The sequence below is a fragment of the Lepus europaeus genome, chromosome 5 (assembly GCF_033115175.1).
Source record: "Lepus europaeus isolate LE1 chromosome 5, mLepTim1.pri, whole genome shotgun sequence".
Lineage (NCBI taxonomy): Eukaryota > Metazoa > Chordata > Mammalia > Lagomorpha > Leporidae > Lepus > Lepus europaeus.
Genome location: NC_084831.1, coordinates 114,129,798 through 114,146,806, shown reverse-complemented (window position 1 = coordinate 114,146,806; position 17,009 = coordinate 114,129,798). Strand labels below are relative to the sequence as shown.

General features: G+C 45.1%; 1 protein-coding gene across 1 annotated transcript in view; it reads right to left on the bottom strand.

Annotated features, from left to right (window-relative positions):
* Positions 1-17,009, bottom strand: part of NOTCH2 (notch receptor 2) — a 169,524-nt gene that overhangs the window by 48,842 nt on the left and 103,673 nt on the right. The window contains exons 6-11 of the mRNA XM_062192096.1: positions 9,043-9,276; positions 7,644-7,799; positions 7,013-7,201; positions 5,656-5,769; positions 4,734-4,847; positions 3,279-3,512 (exon numbers count right to left, since the gene is read on the bottom strand). Of these exons, the coding sequence (XP_062048080.1) occupies positions 3,279-3,512; positions 4,734-4,847; positions 5,656-5,769; positions 7,013-7,201; positions 7,644-7,799; positions 9,043-9,276 (1,041 nt within the window). The remainder of the gene's footprint in view (positions 1-3,278; positions 3,513-4,733; positions 4,848-5,655; positions 5,770-7,012; positions 7,202-7,643; positions 7,800-9,042; positions 9,277-17,009) is intronic.

Sequence of the window (17,009 nt, the reverse complement as noted above, 5' to 3'; positions counted from 1 at the left end):
TTAGCAAATATTAAGTGAAACAAATAAACCTGTCATTTTGAGGAAAACACCTGGCAGCATTTTATGCCATTAAATTTGAGCTTTCAAATCAGCATAAGAGTTTTTCAAATTGCAGCCATCACTGTTAGCTTGAGGCTGATTGCTAGCATCACAGCTAAAGTTCAAGGCCAATCTTAGAGTCAGAAAACTTTCTCCTTAGTGTACTGATTTACTCCTGGTCTCTTCCAAGATACCAGGGAGGGACTGCCTATATCAACAAAGGTCTAGTTATGAGTAACTAAACTAGAGTATATCAACAACCACTGTTACCATTATTTTGTAAAAATTCATTTATATATTTCACTATTTCTTTTATAAGAATTCAGTGATAGTTTGTGGGTGTCACAGAAAATATTTTGGTAGAGTCTAAAGAGCCTAAAAATACACCTTGCTAATAAGAATACAAACTAACAAACATTCCAAGTCACAAAGCCACATTTTCCTATGTTTAGTAATTATAACATTAGAAGTTAACTGAAACATTACTCTGTGAAAAGTCACTGCCTAGCACTTTACATGACTTCTTTTTAGTCCTCTCACCCAATGTGCAAGTCAAATGCTTTACATCAATTTCACAAGTGACTTGCACAGTGACACAGAGCAGGACAGTCAGCATCCGAGTCCTATCTCCTGGCTCCAGCACTCTATCATCTCTCTTGTTACATTTTCTTAAAAGTTCACTTTCATTTATTTATTTCAAAGACCAAAAGACAAAGATAGCTATCTCCCATTTGCTAGTTCACTCCCAAAATGCCTACAATGGCCAGTAGTAGGCCAGGCTGAAACCAGGAGCCTGGAACTCAAGTCAAGACAGGAGTGGCACAGGACTGGCAGGGACCCAACTAGCTGAGCTATCACCACTGGCTCTCACAATGAACTCTGGCAGAAAACTGGACAGGGGGCAGAGTCAGGACCTGTAGCCAGGCACTCCCATTTAGGGTACAAGACCTCCAAGCAGTGTCCCTACTGCTGTGCTCAGCGACCACCCCTATTCTCTATCATGGTATACTATATTTCTGTGATGAATGAGGCTCTCCAGTATTACTACTCAAAAATGAAGAGGGAATTTTAGAATCCTTGGGATACAGTGGCTATCATTAAAGATGTTTCTAACCCTTGACTGACAACTCTATTTACTCCCAGTTCATGAAGGCAGCTCCACGAAGCCCTGGGATCCAGTGTGACTGCAGTCCTATAGCCATGGTTCATCAGAGCAGGACTGATGCCTAGATGAAGCCAGCCAATTGGGATTTTCTCATTGGAACACTGACCTTTGACCAGTCTACAAATCACACTGCTTCCTACAATTCTCTCCAAAGCCGCATTGTGCAATTCTTGCTTTCAATCTCTAAGAAGCTTCTGTGTGTTTTCATTGAACACTGCTTCCCTTCTGTCTGCTTGTTTATAGGCAATTCCTTAAGCTAACTCAAGTTGCTTTCTGTTAGCTGAAACCGTAAGAAACTTCCTTAGAGCAATGGACCACAATTAAAGCATAGGTGAAAGAAGGCATGGAATGTGACCTGGGTGGTGGATTTCACTCTAAACGTCCATGAGTGAACACAAGTCTAGCCAGAAAACTGTGACCATCCCCCCAAACTGCAGACTGCCAGTGCAGACCACCTGATAAATGGAGGCGTCGTCTTACTCTAGAACTTCAGTGTTAGCTCATCATGCCACACTTAATGGACTTTCCACCCAGGGCCCTGGCACAGGCCATCTCTCTCTCTGCCCAGTACAGACCAACGCGTCTTTGTGTTGTCTGCATCTCTTTGTATTAATTCTCCAAACAGCTGCAAGAATGGACTTGGCAGGGTTCTGAGAGATTCTGGGGCTTGCTTTCCAAGCTGCCTGCTGCAGACCACTCTTATTTTCTTCTGCCTTCCTCAGTGACAGCTACATACACCATGCCCTCTCTGTCCTCCCCAGAAAACACACCTGAGACACCCGGGCACAGTGATATAATCCCAGAGAAAACACAGTGCTTGCCAAACCACCACTCACCCAGGTCTCCAGCACGTTTGCTGGCGTGGGAGTGATAGCAGAGCCTCACACGGCCCCTCTATTCTAAAGGCACCCATTCAATCGCTTGTAAATCTCTCACATTTCTTTTGCACTGCAATTTCTCATGTCTGGGGACCAGCCCGGAAGCAAGTTGCTTTTGGAAGGTTTCACAAAGATCCATTCAGCCCGTTTAGCGAGTTATCTAAATGTGGGGAGGGGGAAGGCATTCTCAGCTGTGAAGGCATGGGATGTTTTTCGTATGCTTGAGCAATTCAAAAAGGACTTTGTTTTCAAACTTGGCATGTATGAGGCCCTGGATGAAGACCAGAGCCTTTGACAAGTTTGAAGAAATGGATTTGGAAATAACAAAGTAAAATGAGGGCAGCTAACCACCTCCCCTACCTCTGCCCTCGACACAGACCATTTTCCTTAAGTCCAGAAGGAGTTTCAATAAATCACTCCCTTATATTGGCAGGTCCCCATCTAACAAAGGCACACACTGCTTAATCTTCCACTAATGCACTTTCCTTTGATCTGGGATAGGGCACTTTTGTGTCTGTTCCACAGAGTTTGGGCCACGATCACTCCTCTAATGAGTAAAACAGAATCCAGTGAGACCTGTGAAATGCTGCTGCCTGAGAAAATAACTCAGCACTCCCCACAAGCAGCAGCCCTCGGCCCCAGCACAGGCCCCGTCCCACAGGGTCAGAGAGAGAAACGAGACGGCAGCTCCAGCCCGCTTCACAGGCACCGGGATGCACCACAAAGTCCGCTCTGCCTTGGAGTCCCAGCACGCCGCAGGCCCACCAGAGACACGTGGCACAGGGAGAACGTCACGGTGAAGAGCCTGGACTGTGAGCCAGAAAGCAGACTCCTGGGAGGGAGGCAGAGAAGGGGCTGAATTCATCTGGGTGGGGTTGGGCCTCAAGAAAACCAAGTTATAAGACAAGAGGTCTTTCAACTGTAAAAATGTCAAGTTTTGAAGTGGTGTGCCTCCACTGATCAAAACACACATGCACACACAATCACCAGGCTGGCAAAACTCTGTGTCTAACGTCTCCAGTGGCCCCAGCTGTCTGCCTTTGAGATATTTATCTCTGTGGCTTTGACTGTGCTTCTCTGAATCAGGACTGTTTCTAAAGGTCTCTGAGCACATGCCAAGAAAGTCAGAACATCTGTGTTCCTTGTTTTTGAAAACCTGTGAAAGCCCCAGCCAAATAGGAGAAGAGTGGGCTTACCCGACGTGCCCGGCTGACAATTGCACTGGTAGCCGTTCACCAGGTCGATGCAGCGACCATCGTTCAAGCAGGGGCTGCTGTAACACTCGTCGATCTGGTCGCTGCAGATGGCGCCCATGTACCCAGGGTTGCAGATGCAGGTGTAGGAGTCAATCCCGTCCTGGCACTGGCCGTGGTGGCAGGGATCAGGGTCACAGTTGTCGATGTTCTCCCCACACAACACACCAGTGAAACCTTGGGGGAGGAATCCACCAAGGAAATTACAAAACAAGGCAGACATGCCACACCTGAGCCCAAGTGTCGCTACCTCCATTTACCCTGCACACCCCATGATTGCAGCAGCGAAGACGGCTGGGCTTGAGCCACAGGAACTACCTGCTGGACTCAGGAAGCAGGACGGAGGAGCTGTGCAAAAGGTGAGAGCCCTCGCCAGATGTGCGGAACTGAAATTCCTCTGTGACTGTTGAGTGTTTCACTGTGTCCTCATGTCTCACCAAGCTTCAGAGGGAAACAGCCTCAGGGCTGCTCCTCGACAGGTTTGTGTCTTATTCCCTTTCTCCTAAACCCAAAATATTCGTGGTCTCAACTCCCCAGCTCCGCAGCAAGAACGTTTCTTTATCCCTCTCAACCCCTCCCAGAGGGCTGTATATATCTATTAACCTATCCATAAACACCTGTGGAATAAAGTGATGACCCTTAAAAGCTTTCAAGGCTTGAACCCTTTCCTCCTCTCTGTTAAACCGTAGGTCAGAGTTGTGCAGCTCTGTCCAGTGAAGCTCATCCTCCATGAGGAGGCTCTGGCCAGGGGAAGAGTAACCTCAGACTTCTCCAACATGCAGCAAAGCATGACAAAAGAAGGGGGAGGCAAATGGCTCCTCTGGGAGGGCCTGATCTGAACAGGTCTAGCAACAGAAATATTAACTTCCTGTACTAGCAACAGAAGTCATCAACAAGGCCCCAAACATTCCCAATTGGAGCTTGCACCTGCCAGTCACACACCTGGCTCTCGAGTACACTGAGTGTCTCAGGCAGAAAACTGCACTTGCACACATTCAGCTCTCAGGTTTTTGGGCCTTCTCTTAGTCATCTGCCTCAAGAAACACAGACAGGCCTCCTGCTGAGAAGCCCCAGTGAAAAATAGCTTTCAACTGAGATTCTTCTCTTTCCCAAAGGAGTCTAGCAAACCAGCTGGAAACCCACTTTGCCAAAATCTGTCCCAGAAAGACACGGACACCAAATGGGAATTTCTGAGCCAGACTTTGATTGTGGTAGAGAAGGAGGCAGGTGTTCCAAGAGGCGACAAGAGAGCAGCAGAAAAGTCTGCTGGCAAAGCTCTCTTTAAACACAGAGCAGCGCCTGGATGTGGAATGGCCTGGCAAAGCAGCCAGGAGAAGACAGTCATCTACATGGTTCAGAGAGACCTCCCAGGGACCCACCGTGGGAGCAACAGCCTACCTGTGGCACACTGGCATTCATAGCCATTCGGGTGATCGATGCACTTTGCCCCGTTTAGACATGGAGTACTGGAGCAGTCATCAATATCAATCTGGCACACTGGCCCAGTAAAACCTTAAAAAGGCACAGCAACAAGTCAGAGGAGCATCCTGTGTCTTCCTTCACTATGAGATGATGCCCAAGGAAGGCGGGTTAGGGCACTGGCTGGGCTTTTGCCTTCGGGTCAGTAAACACAGAATGCTTCTCCCCAGCAGGGAACTGGACTTAAGTGGGTAAGTTTCAGGGAACAGAGGCATCTGTGGTATGTGTCCACCAATGTATTGCACAGCACAAATTTCACTTCCAGGACAGCAAGGGAGGGCTGTAAATAGTACAGGTGGAGCCTTCAAACACAACTGTAGCTTCAAAGGCAGAGGGGAACTTCCCTCTGAAGAAACACTGGGAGGGCTCCAGTCTGTGGCAGACCATGTGGCACATGTTCAAAACAGCTTGTGGAACAAAGGAGAGACACAGCATCTTGAGAACCACTGACATGTGTTGTCTGTTTCTGGACTCCGGACTCAGGGAGTGAAGCTGTCTAAAAGTAACAATCTCACAGAAGAGCTTCAAGAGTATGAGCCATGGGGAAAATAATAAAGTCCTGAATGGCCTACAACTAGGGCTTGTATGGGGCATGGAAATATACACAGACTGAGAGGTCATGGACCATTCAAGAACAGACTTGGACTTCTGGCCACAAAGGATTTGGAAGATATACTAGCTAAAACAAATTCCCTATTTCTATACACACACTCCTCTCACCAAGTACTCACTTTAATGACTTCCTCATGTGCAGCCCACACACATTCTCACCCTCCTCCTTTCCCTGTGGTCACTCAGCTTTGTGCATTAAAAGGAAACAAGGGCAGGCAGCGGCACTTACCAGGTGGACAGAGACATTGGAAACGATTGACTTTATCCACACATTGCCCATTGTTCACACAAGGGTTGCTCTGACATTCATTTATCTCCAATTCACAATGCACACCTTTGAAACCTGAACAAAATGGGCCACACAAGTAGTTTACAAAGATAGAAGGTCATATTCCAGCCAAGAAAACATAAATCTGCAATGATAGCTAACCTCTATCATGTACATTTTCTGCAAAGTAACAAGGGATTCTACTGTGATGGGAAATCATCCCCATAAGTAAATAAGCAGGACATGGGGCTAGAACTGTAATGTAGTGGGTAAAGCTGCCACCTGTAGTGCTGGCATCCCATATAGGCACTGGTTTGAATCCTGGCTGCTCCATTTCCAATCCAGTTTCCTGTTAATGTGCCTGGGAAAGCAGCTGAGGGTGACCCAAGTCCTTGGGTCCCTGCACCTGTGTGGGAGACCTGGAAGAAGCTCCTGGCTCCTGGCTTTGGATCGGCTTAGCTCTGGCTGTTGCAGCCACTTGGGGAGTGAACTAGCAGATGGAATCTCTCTCTTTCTGTCTCTACCTCTCTCTGTAACTCTTTCAAATAAATAAAATAAATCTTAAAAAAAAAAAAAAAAGAATGATCAGGACAGAAATATTGTTACTGTGAAGAGGAAGATGTTATCCCCAAAGACACTGGAAAGCCCCATGCCACATGTTCTGTGACCAATGCATGCTTTCTGGACAGTGCCAGGCTCACACTGTTCCCACTCTCTGCTCCTCAAGACCAGGTGAGCTGGAGCTTCTGTTGCTCTCAGGGTACAGGTGAAGGTGGGAGGGCTAGAATGGTGGGCACCCTTGACAAGGTAGAACAGCTAATGTTAGCCATCGTTTCAGGCTGGATTTGGCTGTGTCCTCTGAGGATACAAGAGACAATCTCTCCAGAAATGCTCCAGAACACAACTACACATGTGCCTTACTTTGGATAAATAGCAAGTTCCTTTATAAATATGGGGAAATTTTATTTCTATTCAGGAATACCATATAGTATTTATAATATATCAGGGGATCAGAAACGTTTGACGTTTAAAGCATTCGTTTAAGTAAATTGCTTCTAAACTTTTCTATTACATGGAGTTGGATTTTGACATAATGGCTTGATTAATTTGGTCTACATAGCTTTAAAAATTCCAACACTGCCTTCTTCTCTAAGGAATGGGTTTGCCTAGCAACCTGACTCCCTACAGTCCCCACTCAACACTGGAGGTTAAATGCTGACAGAGCACATAGCATTGCTACAGGGTACTCAGAGCTCCACTAAGAGAAATACAGTGCAGCCCCTCCTCTCTAAACCCCAACCGTAATGAGCCCACTCACCTGGCATGCACAAACACGTGAAGCCTCCAATCTTATCCAAGCAGGTGGCGTCATTCTGACAGGGGTCTGAATGGCACTCATTGATGTCCATCTCACAGCGAGGTCCTGCATAGCCCTTCAGACACTCACAGTAGAAAGCACCATCTGTGTTCATGCATTTTCCTGCGTGCTCACAAGGATTGCTATTGGCTGTAAGACACAAGTTCCAATTACTGGGATCCAAGCAGTTGACAGAGTTTTCACAAATGTGAACTACAGAAGGATAGCTGATGGTTACAACACCAGGGCCATACTCAAAAAACACATTCTCAATTTTCTATTTTCCTCCCTAATTTAAAAAGGCAGTAACATTAGGGTAGCCTCCTCTCTTACGCATCTCTGCCATTCTTTTGTCTTACCTGTTCCTGAAGTAAGGCTTTACACTCAAAATCACGTACAGAATAACCATATATTTAATTCCCTGGATGGAACACACATTTATGCTAAAAGGTAAGTTGTGAAGTCTGGGCATAGAATGGGACAAATCTGAGGTTTGGACATAACATGCTGCTACAGTAAGATGTGCTTCACTTCAAACACTTGCTAAGCCAGAGAGACACTCTGAGGAAGAGAGAAGGTTCTCTGTACTCACCCATGGTACATTCGTCCACATCTTCTGTACAGTCAGCACCTTTGTAGCCCGGTGGGCAGGTGCAAATATACTGCCCATTCAGAGGGTTGGTGTCACACAGTGCCCCCTTGTGGCAAGGGTTGCTGATGCATGCATCATCCAGATGACACAAGAGACCTGTTGCAAGGTAGGGCAAAGGAGAACACAGAAAATGTCCCTCACTTGAGAAGGAGTTTTCTCATTCACCATAGAGAGAAAATTTTATAAGCAGTTCATCAAAACCCCAACATGGAGCTGCAGAGGCAATCTCCTCTTTGCCTGATCCTACCTTGGGGATGTTCCGTAGTCATCAGCAAAGCAACTGGCTGCTCTGGACAACCCGAGTGCTCTGACCTTGAGCCCTCAGCTGGGGCTCTCCTCCAGTGCACAGCCATAAACAGGACAGAAAATAAAGGAGAGAGGAAAATGGAGATAGCCTCCAAACAGTATAACAGAGAGCAAGTAAGAATAGAAGATGTCCAGCTTTATTTGAATTAAGATAAGCAAGAAACAATGTTTAGCATAAGTACATCTCAAATATCCTATGCATCTTGTATTTCATCTGGCATCTTGCTTCCCTCAAATCACTTTACCTGGTGATTACGGGGTCACCGGCATTTCAGGAGCCTCAGAAGAAAATGCCACTGAACTTTATCAGCATCTACCTCAGCAGACTTGTAATAGCAACAGCATTCCTGCCTGAGGTGCCCCCAGGTCTCTGAAGATATTATAAGCTTCCTGTTTGGAGAGTTCACATGGGAACTGGATTTTCCAGTCTGCAATTAACTTAAGAACAGCTAGCTAAGTCATCTTCCACAAAGCTGTGGGCAGAACCTTTGGAAAGGCAGCGACAGAACATTACAGAATTTCTGGGCAGAAAGTCCTTTCTTCCACCACATTCATCCTCCACATTGCTCTCCTATTGAGAATCAGAGGCTACAGCAATGTTAACTTTGTGGTCTGTAAATTCGCTCTCTTAGAGGAACATTTTCACAGTCACTGAGGGTGGAAATGTACTTAAATGCATCTCTCCTGCCAGCTCCTTCTGAGTACATGGATTATTTCTGCTTAAAGTCCATTTACCCAGGTATTAGTCATTTTGTCTTAATTTCTAAGGTGAGTTTCAGTCTGAATTCAGCAGATGGTCCAAAGACAAGTTACTTTTTTGTTTTTGAAATGAAAAACTGAGGTATACAGTGTCGACATGAAAGCCCAAGTCCTAAGAAAAAGTTCATGGCACTTTGGCTAACAGAATACATTTCCAGAAGAGCACCCAAGAGATAACAGAGCCATCAAGTGGTAGAGAAGAAGGCAGAAGTCCTGAATGCTCACCCACACACCCCCTTCCCTGTTCTCCAGCTCTGTCCTCTGTGGGTCTTACCCGCCTTTCCCTCTGGACACATGCAAGAGAAGGAGGCCACACGGTCAATGCAGGTGGAGCCCGGGGTGCAGGAGGCGAAGGCACAATCATCAATGTTCTCACTGCAGTCATCTCCGCTCCAGCCATTAACACACACACAGCCGTAGTCCCCATTGCGGTTGGTGCAGGTTCCTCCATTCTGACAGGCGTTGGGTTGCAGCAGGCACTCGTCCACATCCTCTGTGCAGAACTGCCCTTTTGGGGGGAGAAGAGTCTCTGATTAGGGCTCTGAAGTATCAAAGGATTAGCAGCACACCAGCCCTGTGCACTTCTCACCCTCGCATGACCTGCCTAAACTCAAGGCAGGCAGAGTTCATAGCAGACCAGGCCCTCACATGATTTTTAAAGCCAACTTGAGCCATCCAAATGATATTAATTCCAGGCAAGTCACTTCAAGGATGGAAGATACCAGAAACTGACAACATGAGAATTTAATCAGCCTATCAAAGAGAAGATAAGATCTGCTGGACCCGTGACTTGGCTAAACTCCTGGGTCAATGAATACATAATCCAAAAGAACGAGAGAAGAGACTAAGTGATTAGCAAGGAAAGGAATAATGAAAAGGAACTTATGTATGAAAACATTATGGCAACTGTTCTCTACCTTGACTTTATTAATATCAACATCCCGGCTGTGACATTATAAAATAGTTTTGGAAGATGTTGTTACCACTCTAAAAGGCTACAGGGTATCTCTTCGTATTACCCTTTACCATCATTTGTGAAGTGACAATGATCTAAAAGTAAAGAGTATAATTTTAGAGGGTTGCATTGTGGCTTAGTAGGTTAAACTGTGGCCTGCAATACCAGTTATCCCATATGGACTCCAGTTCGAGTCCCAGCTGCTCCACTTCTGATTCAGCTCCCTGCTAATGGCTTAGAAAAGCAGAAGATGACCCAAATTCTTGGGCCCCTGCACCTACAAAAGAAACCTGGATGAAGCTCCTGCCTTCTAGTTTTGGCCTGGTACAACCCTCACTATTGGGGTCATTTGGGCCATGCACCAGTGGATTGAAGATCTTTCTGTCTCCTTCTCTTTCTTTTTTTTGACAGGCAGAGTGGACAATGAGAGAGAGAGACAGAGAGAAAGGTCTTCCTTTTCCGTTGGTTCATCCCCCAAGTGGCCGCTATGGCCGGCGTGCTGTGGCTGGTGTACCACGCTGATCTGAAGGCAGGAGCCAGGTGCTTCTCCTGGTCTCCCATGCGGGTGCAGGGCCCAAGCACTTGGGCCATCCTGCACAGCACTCCCAGGCCACAGCAGAGAGCTGGACTGGAGGAGGAGCAACTGGGACAGAATCCGGCGCCCCGACCGGGACTAGAACCTGAGGTGCCGGTGCTGCAGGCGGAGGATTAGCCTATTGAGCCGAGGTACCGGCCTCTCCTTCTCTTTCTCTCTGTAACTGTCTTTAAAATAAGCAAATAAATCTTCTTTTAAAAAAAGTATAATTTTTTGAATGCTGGGGCAAACAAGTTAGTAACAAGAAATGAAGGACAATGAAATGCCCTGGCAACATATGTACATGCAAGGCAAGCCAAGAGCAGAGAGACTGGGCACAATGCTCAGCCCGAAGCACCCAGTCTTAACAGATGCGGACTTCTGGACCAAGACACAGAAAGTCCTCCCAGCGTGACAGGAGATGCAACGAGCAACATGAGAGCACTGTGGACATGCTGCAGGGAGACCATGGCAATGACAGGGCCGCGGCAAAGGCTCTCAAGCCCCCTAGAGCATGTCTTCAACCTACCAAAAATCTGTGAGTGACAAAAGCAGTTTAGTACCAGGCCACCTGGGCTGTAAAACAAATTAATGAATTGGTCCGGTTGGAAGGGCCTTTAAAACCAATTTAGAGTGCAATCAAAGGAACTATAATTAAGAACATCTGAATTCTCTAAAACATGACTTGCTGAAACTCAAAAAATGTCAAGATGTCCTTTATTCTTTAAAATAATAATAAAAAAAAAACTTTAACAATAATTCAAAAAAGCCTGTGCTGTTGAAGAGGCTTCTCAATGAAAAAGTAAATGAGAAAATGCCAAGGCTCTCTCTCCACTAGTGCCTGGAGAGCTTAACAATTCAAGAGACTCACGCATTTTCAGAAGGCTTACAATATGCCCAGCTGTGTACACACCACCACTGGCAGCCGCTAGTTGAATCTGACATAACCTAACTGACCACCTATTGTTTTACTCCTATCAAACTTTTTCCTCCATTACTACTGAGCCAACATCACTCTTTCACACTTATTGGTTACACATCCATCTCCCACCACCTGGATGTAAGGAACCTCAGTGTTCCTTACAGGATTCATTTGTATATTCCCAGCAAAAAGCCCACTGCCTAGTAGGGCAAGACTATGTGATGTCTCTAGGACACTGAGCCCGGCATCCCCCTCTGTGTTTCTCTTCCCACCACATCTACATAATCACTCCTTCCTAGCCACAGCTTACTGATCCTCCCGGGCATCTGATCCAAGTTACATCACTGTGGCTCCTTCCTGAATTATTGGACTAGGAACACTTTGCCACCTGGACTCAGATGACAGTGATAAGGATGAAACAAACATCTGCTGATGCCTTGTTGCTCCTGAAGCCCAATTGGTGTCAGCCATCCTGACAGACGTCTTGTGCAGCAGTTTTCCTGATTTAAGACGAGGCCCTGCCAATTCCAACCCAAATATGAACTAATACACAGGGAAGGAGTGAGGGAGTGAAAGAGAATGTGAGGCAATTAGTGAAGGAATGAGGGAGAGTGTGAGTGAGGAGGGAGGAAGGGAGTGAATGAGGGAGGTAGTATGTGAGTGAGAGAGGCAGTAAGTGAATGGGGAAGTAGTGAATGAATGAGGCAGTGAGTGAGAGTGAGTGAAGAAAGGAGGCAGGAGGTGAATAAATGCATTTGGATGGGAGGAAGGCAGGTGGTAGATTCAAGGGCCAGCATCTTTCCTGAGCAGACGATGTCATTTATTGCAGAAAACTTTGCTCCATTACAGGGCTAGCAGAAACACTACCTCAAAATGATGACAGCTGTGTTAATATGATGCAGCTGGGGTAGAGAAATAAAAATATGACCAAGAAGTAGGTGAAGAGCAATTGGGACCTACGGGACCGACGCTGAGCACAGCAGGTTAAGCTGCCGTCTGTAACGCTGGCATCCTATATGGATGCCGGTTCAAGTCCTGAGTGCTCCACTTCCAGGCCAGCTCCCTGCCAGTGTGCCTGGGAAAGCAGCAGAGGATGGCCCATGTGCTTGGGCCCTTGTACCCACGTGGGAGACTTGGGTGAGGCTCCTGGCTTTGGCCTAGCCCACCCCTGGTTGTTGTGGCCATTTGGGGATGAGCCAGATGGTGGAAGGTCTCTCTTTTCTCTCTTCCCCTCTTTCACTGTAAACCTTTCAAATAAATAAATAAATTGAAAAAGAGAGAGCTAGCTATTGCAACCAGGAAAACTGCTGTGTCTTGTCTATTATACTTACCCTAACTTAAGTATCTGTCCTGCCCCTGAACCAAAGTGACTCAGCGAATGTCAGCAATTTTTATGGTTTTCTTCTTTGTTGAGGTTCTATGGCAATTCTAAGGCACTATTTGTTTAAAACTATTTCATGTGAATTTCTTACACATTATAGTACCAAGAGACTTAAAAGTGTTCTAAGACAGATGGAATAAATAAAACAATGCTCAAAATGGAAACATGGTACTCTTGGGAAAGGAAACCAATAGCATTGATTGCCTACTATGCAACAGGCACTATGCTTAGGCTGTTATAAAAGTTATCTCATTTACAACTGTGGACACAGACTCCGAGTGGCCAACTAACTTTCCTGTGTGAGAAAGTAAGTACAGTAAACCTGGGATTTGAACTGGGGCTGTCTGACTTTAAAACTTAGGAAGATTTGAGGTGTGAACCTGACCATAGCAAACCATCTCTGCATGCCTCCGTTTTCCCAAGTGCACACAGATGGGGAAGTAGAGAGGATGGAGTAGGTGAGAACTAAAATCATGACTCACATAAGATTACTGGAAAAACTTATGACTTCAAACTCTTGGGCAAGATAGAAATGTAATTTTGGGTTCAGTTATTTTTTGGACAAGACTGATTTTTGGAAATTAAAGGCTTTCACTGAATACCTTAGGACTATGTATTTGTTAGACACTGTTTGTTAGAGACATGAAATCTAGAGATCCAAGAGCATACTAGTTTATAAATAATTTTCTACAGGGTGAATCATTATTTCCCCAAGGTTCAGGCATGTTTCTCCAGAACATTTCCTCCCAGCCTCATTTCTGCCAGATTTTTTTTTCTTTCTTATTACAATTTTATAAACAAGCTCTAAAATTCAAAACATAGCAAATAGTAACCAGGATGGCTATAGGAATTGCTTGTTCCAAAATCCCCAATGAGATGTCCACTAAGATACTGAACTTCTTTCATGTCACCACCCACTTGGCCCAGGAGAAACCCAATGCAGAAGCCTAAAACCAAAAATTTAAAGCCCCAGAAGGTCAATAAACATCCCAAGTTCACAGAGTTTGCAAATGGGAGTGCTGTCATTCAAATCCAGATCGATCTGACTAGATGTAATGCTCCTTTACTGCACACAGTTGAGTATCCCACTCAGGACTGGTCAACAAGATCTACAGACCAGGTTCCCGACCACAGAATCTTAAGGCACACTCAGAAAACATAGATGCGTATGACAATGAAAGAAGATTCTTTGTAAGAAGTAATAAAGGCAGAAGGTCGCCGACATTAGGCCAGGAAAAGTTCCCGGTGATCATCTAGAGGTATTAGATGTGTTGTCAAAGGACATCTGGCTTTACCCACTGCTCCATGGCAAGGTAACAGCAGGCAGGGCTAGCAGGAGAAGGTTTACTGACAGAGGTAGCTTAGGGCTAGCTCAGGAAGCCATCAAAACGACTATATGATATTCTTTGGCTGGTATTTAAAAATAGAAAAAGAGGCTTATGGAGGCTTTGATTCTGAATATGAATTCTGAACTTGATACAAGTGAAGGATGGGGTTGGGGGGGAGACATGATCAACACTGTGTCTGAAGATTAGTGCACATGGAATGTAGGAAGAACTACAAGCAAATAACTTTCTGAGAGTAGAGGGAGGGGGAGAAAGCACTAAGTTATAAGCTACCTAGCTACCTAGCTAATAAAGGCCTCTGGTGAGAGGAGCGAGCTGTGTTGTTTCCATGCCCCATCAAGCTATTAAATCTCCCATTTAAACAAGTCTGAGCATGCAGTACCATCTGTCCACACAGACTTCGCTGTTGCACTCCCAAAATACATTGCACAAACCTCAGTTAGGCAACTTTTCAGGGGCAATAATTACCCCTCTTCATAATTTCCACCTGACAAACACGGCAGGGCACTGTCATTTAACATAGGCTTTATGGTAGTGGACTTGTTAGGTCCTTTCCATCTCCTTCTGGCAACAGAGAAAGAAAATAACTGGCTTTTAGACACTACCCTGCCTAATGCTGCTGTGAGGGTGGAGTACTCTAGCACGAAATATCACGCCAGCAAATCCTTGGTGGACACCTTAAACACCAAGAGCCACCTTGCAGTCACTGACAATCTGCTGGATAATCACTTTTGCCTTATACTCAAATTCAGTCCTCTCCTTCATATATTTCACTCTAGCCACAATGGCCTACAAGTTGGTTAAGTTCCAGGGATGGCGCTGTGGCGCTTTGGGTTAACATCCTGGCCTGAAGCGTCAGCATCCCATATGGTTTGAGACCCGGCTGCTCTACTTCCAATCCAGCTCTCTGTTGTGGCCTGGGAAAGCAGTGGAAGATGGCCCAAGTTCTTGGGCCCCTGCACCTGCGTGGGAGACCCAGAAGAAGCTCCTGGCTCCTGGCTTTGGATTGGCACAGCTCCAGCCGTTGTGGTCATCTGGGGAGTAAACCATTGGATGGAGGACCTCTCTCTCTCTCTCTCTCTGCCTCTCCTCTCTCTGTATAACTGTGACTTTCAAATAAATAAATAAATCTTTTTTAAAAAAATGTTAAGTTCTAAAAAGAAATTAAGTTCTTTCCTACCTCAGTGCCTCTGCAAACACAGTTCTCTCCATCTGAACCATTCTTCCCCATCTTATTCTTAGGCCTAGCTATTTCTCATCCTTTAGACCCCTTCTGTAACTTAAATAGGTCTCCAAATACACATCTACATCTCATTCTCCACCACTGCATCTATTGCCTTCAACTCACACTGGCACATATCACAGGCTATAAGTTTATTCCTACTTATTCTTTACAGTCTCTGCCCCGCCCACCACTAGACAATTGGAGGAAGAGGATTACAGTTTAGCAGTGCTACGAATGAAGATCACACTACTAATCCACCACTAGTAAAATAAGTTCCCTGTACTGGTTTTGCAGGAGCACTGGCCATTTTCATGAAGATCTTTTCTTATTGTCCTATCCTATGGTCTTAAAACCACATGATGAGTGAGTAAGGTTATGGCAGCAGTTTGTGGCAGCAAATACAACAGAATGAAACTAAGGGGTCTACACTGAAATGGAAACCATGCCCGGGGCCTCATCAATGTGATACTCCAGCCAAGGGGAACATGGACCACCAAACAGATGCCATTTATGAGCCGTAACATTCAGGACACAAATATCTTGTAATGGCTCTCTTGAGGGACCACAAACAAACCATCCATCTGACCTGAACTTACAAGTGACTGGGCAAAGGGAAGAGAACAACAAAAGAAAAAAAAAAAAAAAGAAAGAAAAGAAAGGAATGATTGCTGAGCTTCAGCATTCAGTGAAGAAGCCCTCACTCTTCTCAGTCATCTCTCAACTGTGAAGTCTGTGGGAAAGAGTTTTATCACATCAGTGGTCTTGTTAAGGGTCAAGTCTCATTGCAACAACAATCCCTACACGAGGAACATATAAAAAATGAGTTTGGCTGGCCCTTGACCTGACCCTGCTACCTTCTCGTCTATGGTTAAGTCAAGATAATTCAGTCTCCAATATATCCTTCAAATGAGCAGTCACCCAAGCTCCTGAGTTCATATCTTTCCCTATCAAAACAGAGCATTCTTAAAACCTATATCCTATGAAATCTGTGCTCTATACACATATTTTTAAAATTGTATTGCTCAAGTTAAAAACAGAGGACACACTTGACTGTCCTACAACCTGTTGGGACCAAAGCAAACTGCATATATTCTATATATCACTGAATCTACAGAGCCTGCCTCATGAGAGAATTGCTATGCAAGTATAGAGATATGCAAGTATATGGATATGCAAGTATATTAATATATATACTTGGCCTGGGGGGATGGAAGTAGCTAAGAGGTAACGTGGTTGTGGAAAGGAGACACAGGTAAATGCAAGAATTTCAAGGATTCGCTCACTAACCCTAGACATCATTTTGCTTAACAAATTCTTCAAAGATGCACTTACCCTATTTCATGGCCAATGCATTTCCTAAAGAGCCACCAGGAAGATAGGAGCATGCAAACTACATTATGCCACTTGCCACTTCAAATCTCCTGATGACTTCGCTTGCATTTAGGATAAAATTCTAACAGCTATCTTTGTTTCCTGAATACCTCTCCAGACTCTTACCTTGAAACATTACTAGCTCCAGGCATTCTGGGGTTTTATTCACTTTTCAAATTAACTTTTATTCACTCTCTCAAATTTCTAGCACATTTATTCCCTGTGCCTATAACTCTTATCCTTACCTTAAATAATTCCTACTCAATGCCTATACTTGAGAAATGTTATTTGCTGAGTAAGGTCTTATCTGCCAGTTACTAAACACAATTAGTTCTGTTTTTTTTTTTTTTTAATAAAGATTTATGTGATTTATTTGAAAGACAGTTACAGAGAGAGGTAGAGACAGAGAGAGAGGTCTTCATCCGCTGGTCCACTCCCCAGATGGCCACAACGGCTGGAGCTGCGTC